Here is an 11,119-nt window from a genome sequence, read left to right on the forward strand (position 1 = left end):
TACAGTATTATCGAGGAATATGGTGGCAGGGGGCACCGCACACGGCTAAGGAATAGATCACGTGGATCAACTTGTTGTCTTTTGGGGTGCCTCTACCTTAGTATATAAAGGAGCCAAGGGGGCAGGGGGGCGCCGGCCAGAGAGAGAGGCGCAGGAGGAGTCCTACTCCTTCCGGGAGTAGGACTCCCCCCCCCCAATCCTATTCCAACTAGGATTCCCAAGGGGGAAAGGGGGAGAAGGGTGGCCGGCCACCTCTCCTAGTCCTAATAGGATTAGGGGAAGGGGGGAGGCGCGCAGCCCTTGTGGGCAGCCCTTTCACCTTTCCACTAAGGCCCATGAAGGCCCATATGGCTCCCGGGGGGTTCCGGTAACCCTCCCGGTACTCCGGTAAAATCCCGATTTCACCCGGAACACTTCCGATGTCCAAACATAGGCTTCCAATATATCAATCTTTATGTCTCGACCATTTCGAGACTCCTCGTCATGTCCGTGATCACATCCGGGACTCCGAACAACCTTCGGTACATCAAAATGCATAAACTCATAATATAACTGTCATCGTAACCTTAAGCGTGCGGACCCTACGGGTTCGAGAACAATGTAGACATGACCGAGACACGTCTCCGGTCAATAACCAATAGCGGGACCTGGATGCCCATATTGGCTCCTACATATTCTACGAAGATCTTTATCGGTCAGACCGCATAACAACATACGTTGTTCCCTTTGTCATTGGTATGTTACTTGCCCGAGATTCGATCGTCGGTATCCAATACCTAGTTCAGTCTCGTTACCGGCAAGTCTCTTTACTCGTTCCGTAATACATCATCTCACAACTACCAATTTAGTTGTAATGCTTGCAAGGCTTATGTGATGTGTATTACCGAGAGGGCCCAGAGATACCTCTCCGACAATCGGAGTGACAAATCCTAATCTCAAAATACGCCAACCCAATATCTACCTTTGGAGACACCTGTAATGCTCCTTTATAATCACTCAGTTACGTTGTGACGTTTGGTAGCACCCAAAGTGTTCCTCCGGCAAACGGGAGTTGCATAATCTCATAGTCATAGGAACATGTATAAGTCATGAAGAAAGCAATAGCAACATACTAAACGATCGGGTGCTAAGCTAATGGAATGGGTCATGTCAATCAGATCATTCAACTAATGATATGACCTCGTTAATCAAATAACAACTCATTGTTCATGGTTAGGAAACATAACCATCTTTGATTAACGAGCTAGTCAAGTAGAGGCATACTAGTGACACTTTGTTTGTCTATGTATTCACACATGTATTATGTTTCCGGTTAATACAATTCTAGCATGAATAATAAACATTTATCATGATTATAAGGAAATAAATAATAACTTTATTATTGCCTCTAGGGCATATTTCCTTCACCAAGGTGGTATGGGGTTTCGTGACCCTCATCAGTTCAATCTTGCGCTGCTCGGGAAGCATGGTTGGCGGTTTATGACTAACCCTAATTCTCTTTGCGCAAGAGTAATGAAAGGCCGGTACTTTCCGGACACAAATTTCTTGCATGCTTCTGTTCCAAAGTCAGCGTCAGCGACTTGGCGAGCCATCATTGCTGGCAGGGAAGCACTGCAAGCGGGCCTTATCAAGAGAGTTGGAGATGGGAGATCCATCGATGTATGGCAGGACAAGTGGATTCCAGGAACCATATCTATGTCACCTCTGCTAAAACCTCCAAACACGCCGGTTCAGACAGTTTCAGATCTCATTGATATTGATAACTGGACGTGGAGGCAGGATCTGATTAGGACAACCTTCATCGCCCCGGATGCTGATGCCATTCTTAACATCCTAATCAGAAGGGGAGGAGGAGAGGATTTCTATGCTTGGGCTTTTGAACGATCAGGCAACTACAGTGTTAAATCGGCGTACCGTGCTCTAATGACTCAGAACGAGCGCTTTGCTCTAGAGGAAGGGACGGCTACCGGCGCTTCTCGAGATGATAAACAGATGTGGACGGCCTTGTGGAAACTCAAAGTGATCCCAAAAGTTCGAGTGTTCTGGTGGCGGGTACTGAGAGGGATCCTACCGGACGAAAGCACTCTAAAGCATCGCCATATTGCAGTCTTAGATACTTGCAAAGTTTGTCTGGCAAGGGAGGAGGATCTCATGCATGCGCTCATTCAATGTTCCCATGCACGACGCTTCTGGAACGAAGCTTGTGCTTGGTTTGATCTGAGGCTTCCTCGACTACACCCACACTCGTGGGCCAGAGACATCCTATGTGGAGACCGGGTCAGAGATGAAGATCGAGCAAAGATTATTACCATCATGTGGACGATCTGGCATTCTCGCAATCGGATCAAGCATGGGGAAGAAGGGAGAGACCCAACAGCAGCCATCAGGTCGACGAGGGAGGCCCTAGCGCTGCTGGAATTACCGCGGAAAGAAGCTACACTTCTACCAGGCTTCGGATGGCGACCACCTGAACAAGGTATGATCAAAATATCGACGGATGGTGCACTCAATGTGGCGGATGGCCGAGGAGGCGCGGGTGGTGTTGCTCGCTCCGCGTTAGCGCTACCGGGCGCATGGTGCAAGCCGTTCGGTGACATTTCAGATCCATTGATTATGGAAGCTCTATCATTGCGAGAGGGAGTGCTTTTTGCAAAACTTCGTGGCATATCGCATGTGATAATGGAGACCGACTGTCAGGAGTTAGTGGAATTCTCGCCGCAATTCACGTTCGATTGTGGCCCCTATCCTAGATGAAATAGGAGAGCTAGTTTTTGATTTTTCAGTATTTGAGGTTCAACATGTAAACAGGACAGCAAATCTACCGGCGCATCTCTGTGCAAAACGTGCATGCACTCTGAATGCGACCGATTGCTGGCTCGAAAAGACTCCTAGCTTCTTGGTGACCAGCCTTTGGCTGATTGCCGGGAGAACACTTTTGTTGAATAAAAGCTCTCTGATTTGCCTGGAAAAAAAAAGATAACGTTCATAGAGGCAAAACTAGATGAGAGCATCGAGGCGTGGCGTGTAGACGGAGAGAAGCGCCGAGTGGTGGCCACGCACGGGTCTCCGATCCTCCCCGTCGCCCACCCCTCCGTGACGGACGGCCTCAGCGACAAGAAGCCAAAACGGCGCTTCGCTTCGCCCACTCGAACGCCTTTGTTTGCATCCCCCTCGTGCCCGCCGCACAGCCAATCAATCCCGTCAGTTTCGCTTTTGCGGTTCGATTCGAGGGCTCCTCCCAGCGCATGGGGATCGCACAGGCTGCCGCCCCGCTGCGCCTGCATCTCGGATGCTCCGGCGCGGCGCCCCCGCGGCCCACCTCCCTCAGGGTCGGGGTCGGGTTCGGATCCCATGCGAGGAGGAAGGGCGGGAGGAGGCGGAGCCCTCCCCGCGCCGCCAGCTCGCTGCATCCCAGCAGCAACACGAGAGCGCACGACCATGACCCCGCCCTCAAGCCTCCCGCTCCCGCCGGCGATGTCGCCGGGAGGGACTTGAACGGCGCCGCCGACCACGCGCCGCAGCAGAGGCGGCGCGCGGCGAGCGACCTGGAGGAGGAGGCGTGGGCGCTGCTCCGGGAGTCGGTGGTGAGCTACTGCGGCAGCCCCGTGGGCACCATCGCCGCCTGCGACCCCAACGACTCCAGCCCGCTCAACTACGACCAGGTCTTCATCCGGGACTTCGTGCCCTCGGGCATCGCCTTCCTGCTCAAGGGGGAGTACGACATCGTCCGCAACTTCATCCTGCACACGCTCCAGCTCCAGGTCACCCACCCTTCATACTCGTTGGAGTATTTCGGTCGGTTGGTGTCTGTCAATACAGATGCTCCTCTTACTTGTGTTATAATAATGTGTATGCAATTGAATCATTCATGCTGATGCTCCTCAGTTCCAATAAGATTAAGCACAACCTATATGAAATTATTAGTTGAAGGCAACAAATCAGGATACCATTCTGCTCAATGTACTGCCTATCATGTACTCCCTCCGTCCCAAAATAAGTGTCTCAACTTTGTACTAACTTTAGTACAAAGTTGTACTAAGCTTAAGACACTTATTTTGGAACGGAGGGAGTATGAAGCTTGTAATAATTTGTAAAAACTGATTGTTGACCATCTATAGAGCTGGGAGAAAACCATGGACTGCCACAGTCCAGGGCAAGGCTTGATGCCAGCTAGTTTCAAGGTGCGTGTTGTTCCGCTTGAAGGCGATGAAGAGGGCGCAACTGAGGAAGTCCTCGATCCTGATTTTGGGGAGGCTGCTATAGGCCGTGTGGCACCAGTTGATTCAGGTAAGGTTTTTTAATAAACCTTTTAATTCAGGTAATGTTGACTCTGTTAATACACGTATAGCATAAAAAAAGAGCCTTAATGATGGTTTTCAGGTCTATGGTGGATCATATTACTGAGGGCATACGGAAAATGTTCAGGAGATCTTTCATTTCATGAGAGAATCGATGTCCAGACTGGAATAAAATTGATCTTGAAGCTCTGCTTAGCTGATGGGTTTGACATGTTCCCCACATTGCTAGTCACTGATGGATCCTGCATGATGGATCGTCGAATGGGTATCCATGGACACCCACTGGAGATTCAGGTAGCACAAATGTCCGAAAGTAACAGCGCAGTGAAACATCACACACACACACACACAACAAACAGCAAAAAGCACATAACCATACCAACACAAACATATATGACGATGGCACAGGCACTAAATAGTAAATACAGTTATGGAGTCTGGTATATTTTTACACAAGGAATGAGAGAGTTCTTACATGTCTTAAATTCTTTTTGGGTGTCACTCATTTCACTGCACGGAGCACAGTTCTGGCCTGAAACCACAAATATTGGCCAATCGAAGCACCTGTCTTTAAAAACATAGTTATTCAGGTCATTCTAAGATTATGGTTAATAGTGCCACGTGATCCTCCCGTGCTATTCTGTAGATGAGTGAGGATTACTTTCTGCTATTTATGCATGATTTCTCATATATCATTTTCATTTCTTGTGCAGTCACTGTTCTATTCAGCCCTCTTGTGTGCACGTGAGATGCTTACCCCAGAAGATGGATCTGCTGACTTGATCCGTGCCCTAAATAACAGGCTTATGGCGCTCTCTTTTCATATTAGGGAATATTACTGGCTTGACAAGAGAAAGCTAAATGAGATATATCGATACAAAACAGAAGAATATTCTTATGATGCTGTCAACAAGTTTAACATATATCCTGATCAGATTCCCCCCTGGCTAGTTGAATGGATCCCTCCGGAAGGGGGTTACTTAATTGGAAACCTGCAACCAGCTCACATGGATTTCCGATTCTTTTCTCTGGGGAACTTGTGGTCTATAGTAAGCAGTTTGGCAACAACCCGTCAATCCCATGCTATTCTGGATCTAGTTGAAGCCAAATGGTCTGATCTAGTGGCAGAAATGCCATTGAAGATATGTTATCCTGCTCTCGAGGATCAAGAGTGGAAATACATTACAGGGAGTGACCCTAAAAACACGTGAGTCCTAGATTGTTGCCTACTTCTGCGAGTCTTGCAGATCGTTTGCATCTGCTCATAACATTTATTTTGTTTTGCTGCAGGCCTTGGTCATACCATAATGCAGGTTCCTGGCCAACATTGTTGTGGCAGGTTTGCAACTTAAGCATCATGTTTGAAATTTTGATGTGTACTATGCAAACCACCTTGTCGAGTGTTTGGATTGATTACTTAGCACCATTTGCTCTTGATTGTAAATGTCAATCAGTTTCTTGTTTTTCTTTTGGCAGCTCACGGTGGCATGTATCAAGATGAACCGGCCTGAGATTGCAGCAAGAGCCGTGGAGGTGGCTGAGAGGCGTATTTCCGCGGATAAATGGCCTGAATACTACGATACTAAGCGTGGGCGGTTCATCGGCAAACAAGCTCGACTATTCCAAACGTGGTCCATTGCGGGCTTCCTTGTGGCCAAGCTGCTGCTCGAAAACCCTGAAAAGTCTAGAATACTTTGTAACAACGAAGACGAGGAATTTGCTAATGCTTTTAATCTCATGGCTGATTCATGCAGCCCGAACAGGAAGCGTGGCAGGAAAGCCCCGAAGAAGACCTACATTGTGTAAGTCTAACAGCAGCTCCAATGTTAGGGGGGTTCTTAGATGTAGCGGTGTAGTTTTTTGTGCGAATCGCACATATACCTCCAGGATTTGTACATATTACAGTTAACTTGTCTAGAGGAAATGCCCGCTTTGAGACACTGTCACTCTGTTTATGGTTGGTTAATTGTTATCAAGGTTTTCGCAGCACAGCGCAGCGTTCACTTTACCACAGATGCACAGTTATGCTACTCACCGGTCAGCACCATAAAATGGTCACATCCAAGCAACCACTGATGTCCCATCGGCATTCATCAACGCAAACCCATAACATAATTGTGATGTCCGTGACAGACACATGACTTCTAAATCCTTGCTCCTAACTTTATGATATTATTAATGAACAAGAACATATGTTACACAACTTATTACTGGACCTTACTTGAGTTACTACTGCTACATACTGTATCAAGCAACAACGACTACTGCAAGCAGTAGTGCACAACAGCAGCATGTTCAACCAGATGCAAGCTTGCAAGACCATGGCTCATCTGATATCTGATGGTATTAACAAGGAATAAAGTTACAGGCACAACACCCGACCTTACTCTACTGATAACTCATTTTCAACAGAAAAACTGCAGGGGAGTGGGGACTGGGGAACTGTGGGACTACTACTTCTAGCTACCACGGTATGGATATTCTTCAGAACACAACGTACTACCACTACAACTTCTACTGCTACTACTGCCACCACTAGAAGAGCTCGAACTCAATGTCGTCTCCATTCATCCGGAACTCGAGGCACTTGCCTTCCTTCTTCTTCCGTGCCACCGCTGCCGTAAGGGTTGAGGCGTCGACGCTTTTCGGGGTCTCGGGCGGTGCAGTCCAACGGATCAAGGCCCAGTTCAGGCCTTGGAAGAAGGGGTGCCGCTTGATCTCGGCAGCTCCTTTCCTCGAGCCTAGCCGGAGCTCTGGCTCCTTCACAAGCAACCCTCTGATCAGATCGCGAGCCTGGTAGCTGACAGCTGGGCTATCAGGGAACTTCAGCCCCTGTGAGACCACATTTGTAAGTGTTTCGTCATTGCCAGGTCCTCTGAATGGTGTCTTGCCGTAGAGCAATTCATACAGAAAGATGCCAAGAGTCCACCAATCGACCGAGCTGCCATGGCCATCTCCTCTGATGATCTCCGGGGCAAGGTACTCATGGGTCCCCACAAATGAATTTGACCTCGCGTCAGTGGGCTCGACGACAAGCTGCGGAAGTGATGGTTTCTTCAGGGGCTCAGCTCTCCGTGTCCTGGAAGGTGTAGAAGATACCAGCCGAGGTGTGAAGCAAGAAGAGTTGGCCCAGGATGGCTGGATACACAGTGGATCGATGCAGCTTTCAGCACAAGGTCCGGAAGGCCTAGGAGGTTCATCTCTTCCTACTGATGAGCACCTCACAAGCACGGGATTAACTGAACACCTCAGGGACAGATCAAAGTCGGAGAGCATGATGTGCCCATCTTCACGAACAAGTATGTTCTCAGGCTTCAGATCACGATATATAACCCCCAACATATGCAGATACTCCAATGCTAGGAGAACTTCAGCGACGTAAAACCTGCAAAGGGACATACAATACTTGTGAGTTAAATAACTTGAAACATGATTTTCAGCTAGAAATTCAAGTGCAGTCGGTCAATGAGATCACACATAAACACCACAGCTGAAGTTACTTACCTAGCAGCGGCTTCTGAAAAGCATCTAGTAGGTTGCTTCTGCCTTAGGACATGCAGGTCACCGCCTGGACAATACTCCATCACTAGGCAAGACAGATTATCTGTCGTGAAATAAGAATACAGGGTGGGAAGAAACGGGTGGTCAAGCATTTGCAGTATCTCCCTCTCAGTTTGAGCCCTCAGCATCTTCTTCCGGCTTATTAGGTACTCAATGTCCATAACCTTCAGTGCAAACATGCAGTCCGAACCAACCAACTCAGCCAGATACACAGTGCCAATATCTCCACATCCAAGCTGTTTGAGAAGCTTGAAGTTCTTCAATCCCAGGGTCCCTTGTTGGATCGCTATGCGCTTCATGGCTTCCCATCTCACATCTTTTGACATGTGAGGCCTGCTGCCATTAGCACTGAAACTACCATAACTATCTTCACTGATGCTGGTGCTTGTGCTGTAGTCACCGATGCTGCTCTTTGAGCTTTGGGAGCTTTCACCCTTTTCCTTCGACCTTGACAACTCACCAGGCTGTGAACCAGGGATCCCACTGACATAGCATCCTTTGCCAAAATCAACTCCTTCGGCGCCGAGAGAGCCATCATCAGCACCCTTCTTGCTGGTTGGTGCTGGAGTTTTGGGCTCATCCTGAGGGGCCTCGTGTTGCTTCTTAGTATGAGAACCGGAACCTTTTGGCTCACAATGCTTCTGTGATGCCACCGCTGCAGCTGGTTCCGGTTTAACCTTCTTTTTAGTGGAGGACTTGCTGCGAAACACCAGCCGTGAGCCTCCAACTGGAACAGCTCGCGGACTAGATGCTTTTGGAGATTTACCCTTTCTCTGTTTTGCCACAGCTCTTCCTGCAGTCGGATCTTCGCTTGCCTCCAGTGACTTATTACTGATGACATCTTGGATTCTGGTTTTTTGGACCTTGGCCTTGGTTGGAGACGCTGATCGCACATGCTTGTGAGCTGAAGCCTTACTGTGCACCTTCTTGCCTGATTCAACCAACTTAACCGATGAACTTACTACAACCTTGTCAGGCAAAGCAACGGCCTTCTCAACCTTGTTCTTCCCATCTTGGTCCTCGTCTGTTGGAACCACAACAGAGGCATAAAGCTTCTTAATCGCCCCAGATTCAGGAGTACTCGACACAGCCGCGGGCTTGGACATCCTCTTCATGGCGGCCATCTCCGAGGCCTGGGAGATGCACATCTTCCTGAGGGCCTGCTTCAAGCTCACAGACTCCACGATCTCCGAGCTCGACATGGGCGCCTTCCCAAGCGCAATAAGCCTCTTGTCCGTGCTCGTCTGCCCAGAAGCCCGCGCCGAGGTGCGCACATTGAAGGATCTGAGGAGCCGGTCGAGGTCATCCTCGACCGAGCACGACCGGCCCCCATGCTCCTGCCCCACCGGCTTCACCCTCACCCTCAGGTGGGTGACCCCGCCCGGACGGGCGTCTTTGGTCTCATCCACCAGCTCGACTATCTCCGGGCACCCTGAAGAACCCATCCTCTCCAGCACTCCCACCGCCTCCAGAAATGCTCCCTCCTAGGCGCCTAGCAGAGTATTGAACTTGCGGAGCTCTGCAAGCAGCAACCGCATCTGGGTGGGTGGTGATGCGCTTCAAGTTAGGACCGTTGGCGCCTGCAGTTAGGTGAGCAAAGAGGCAGCTTTCCCGGATCGAGAAGCGGCATCACGAGGCAGGCCCTGCAAGGGAGTAAGCAGAAACTGGATCAGACGGTGTGGGTATTCATGCACAAGAAAGAACCTTATTGGCACTAACATAGTGGAGGAAAAAAGGTGGGAATCTGGAGCTTGAGCCGATCTTGGTGCCCTTGTACTCATTATCATCTCCCACTAGTCACCCTTCCCCACCCATAGTTAAAATTTGAAAAAAGAACTATAGAAAAAACGAAAGCAAAAGGGACATAGATGCGGTAGGTGAGGTGGGGTTTCTCTCTCTTTTCTTGTAGCGAACTGATGCAAGATCCGTAAACCTCCGGGCGGCTTGAGGGACAAGAAGACACAAGCAAGCACCAGATGGGCGAACAAAATGGGGGTTACTTTGAGCCAAGCCAAAGGCACAAACGCGCAGAGTCAAAAAAGAGAGAGGAAGAACCAGATTTGCGCACGAGAGAGAGGAGGGAAGCGGGGGATTTGGACTTTGGAGCGGGAGAACCTTACCGGCGGGAGGACGGCGGAGGCGAGATTTAGGGTTTCGAAGCAGCGGCGGCGACGAGCAGGGGAAGAGGCGGTCAGTCAGCTTGAGCAGCAATGCGCGCACATCTGACGAGGAGGCAAAAGAGGAAGAGAAATGAGAGCGGCTGCCTCCCCCCTCCCCTCACTCACACCTATGGGCTATGGAAGTATGGATGCCGCTCCTCTCTCCCTCGCTGGTCGCTGCCACACTCACCAAACTCACGCACGGTGCCCCCTCTCTTTCCTATCCTCTCCCTCACTCTAGCCCCTCTCTCTCCCTCTCTCTCTCTCTCTGGCTATGGCTATGGGCTATGGCTACGCGAGGGAGCGACGCGCCCCCACCGCAACCCAATAAAAACACGCACCACCACCACCACCACCCCTACCCTAGGATTTACGCTTGTTTATTTATGGCCGCTATTTATTATTGCTGCCTGTAGCAGGGCGTAGCGTGCCTCCCTTTCACGCGTCTCTCTCCTCGCCCTTTTCCGTGTCTCCCTCCCTGGCCAGCAGGGGGAGGGGAGGGGAGGGGATGGGAGGGCCTTTTCTTTTTTACTTTTCCTTTTCATGACTCGTGTTATCACGCTCGCCGCCGGTACAGGGCGACAAGAATACGACCCGGATGCAGAAAGCAAACTGTAGTAATTTCTTTATTTAAACGGGTTCAAAGCCACCACTACAGAGACTGTCGATCTCTAGCCGCACTAGTGGATGCAATCGCAGCCAGAAGATGGAGTATAGTACTACTGGAGCAAGTGGAGTAGTAATCTGCTTGTTACATATTCGCGGGAGGCCAACTGATTGTGCCGTTACCTGCGTGGTCCGTCACGTCAACAGCGCCGCGTCATGTCGTGCCGCCGCTGAGACACATGGTTACCACTTCACCGCTGTATGTACTGTCCCTAATCTAACCTGTGGGGGCGCACCGCAGCACTGTATCTGTATGTATGTGTGCTGGTAGAGGCAGAGGCTCACACACCACAGACGCCTCGTGCGCGCCTTGTATCCCCGCCGCGGAGCGCCTGCCCCACCCCCACTGCTCTCCTCGTCGTTTTACGCACGCATTCATCTGCTCCACGCGCACCTCGCGTCTCGCTTGATCCTTTGCCCAAACGCGCGGCGCGG

At 50.2% G+C, this 11,119-nt stretch overlaps 2 protein-coding genes across 3 annotated transcripts; one reads left to right on the forward strand and one right to left on the reverse strand.

Annotated features, from left to right (window-relative positions):
• Nucleotides 1–3,042: 3,042 nt before the first annotated feature.
• LOC125538026 (neutral/alkaline invertase 3, chloroplastic-like) lies at nt 3,043–6,238 on the forward strand. Its single transcript, XM_048701334.1, has 6 exons — nt 3,043–3,761; nt 4,119–4,287; nt 4,381–4,592; nt 5,012–5,505; nt 5,589–5,637; nt 5,775–6,238. Exons 1-6 carry the CDS (start codon nt 3,246–3,248, stop codon nt 6,102–6,104), a joined length of 1,770 nt encoding a protein of 589 aa, XP_048557291.1. The 5' UTR covers nt 3,043–3,245; the 3' UTR covers nt 6,105–6,238.
• A 382-nt stretch (nt 6,239–6,620) lies between these two features.
• On the reverse strand, nt 6,621–10,366 carry LOC125538025 (serine/threonine-protein kinase D6PK-like). 2 transcript variants are annotated; one of them, XM_048701332.1, is made up of 3 exons: nt 9,980–10,366; nt 7,803–9,502; nt 6,621–7,683 (listed from the first exon to the last, which is right to left on the reverse strand). In XM_048701332.1, the coding sequence occupies exons 2-3, from the start codon at nt 9,302–9,304 to the stop codon at nt 6,834–6,836; spliced, it is 2,352 nt and encodes a 783-aa protein (XP_048557289.1). In that variant the 5' UTR covers nt 9,305–9,502; nt 9,980–10,366; the 3' UTR covers nt 6,621–6,833. The 2 variants fall into 2 exon arrangements, with proteins under 2 accessions (XP_048557289.1, XP_048557290.1); XM_048701333.1 differs by lacking the exon at nt 9,980–10,366 and adding an exon at nt 9,579–9,957.
• Nucleotides 10,367–11,119: the final 753 nt, after the last annotated feature.

This window comes from Triticum urartu, chromosome 2 (assembly GCF_003073215.2).
Source record: "Triticum urartu cultivar G1812 chromosome 2, Tu2.1, whole genome shotgun sequence".
Taxonomy (NCBI): Eukaryota; Viridiplantae; Streptophyta; class Magnoliopsida; order Poales; family Poaceae; genus Triticum; species Triticum urartu.

Coding starts and splice junctions, on each gene's coding strand:
- LOC125538025 (XM_048701332.1), bottom strand. CDS start 9,304: ATGGGTTCTTCAGGGTGCCCGGAGATAGTCGAGCTGGTGGATGAGACC. Junction 7,684..7,802: donor TTTTCAGAAGCCGCTGCTAG/GTAAGTAACTTC, acceptor GTCCCTTTGCAG/GTTTTACGTCGCTGAAGTTC.
- LOC125538026 (XM_048701334.1), top strand. CDS start 3,246: ATGGGGATCGCACAGGCTGCCGCCCCGCTGCGCCTGCATCTCGGATGC. Junction 3,762..4,118: donor TGCACACGCTCCAGCTCCAG/GTCACCCACCCT, acceptor GACCATCTATAG/AGCTGGGAGAAAACCATGGA. Junction 4,593..5,011: donor GACACCCACTGGAGATTCAG/GTAGCACAAATG, acceptor TTTCTTGTGCAG/TCACTGTTCTATTCAGCCCT.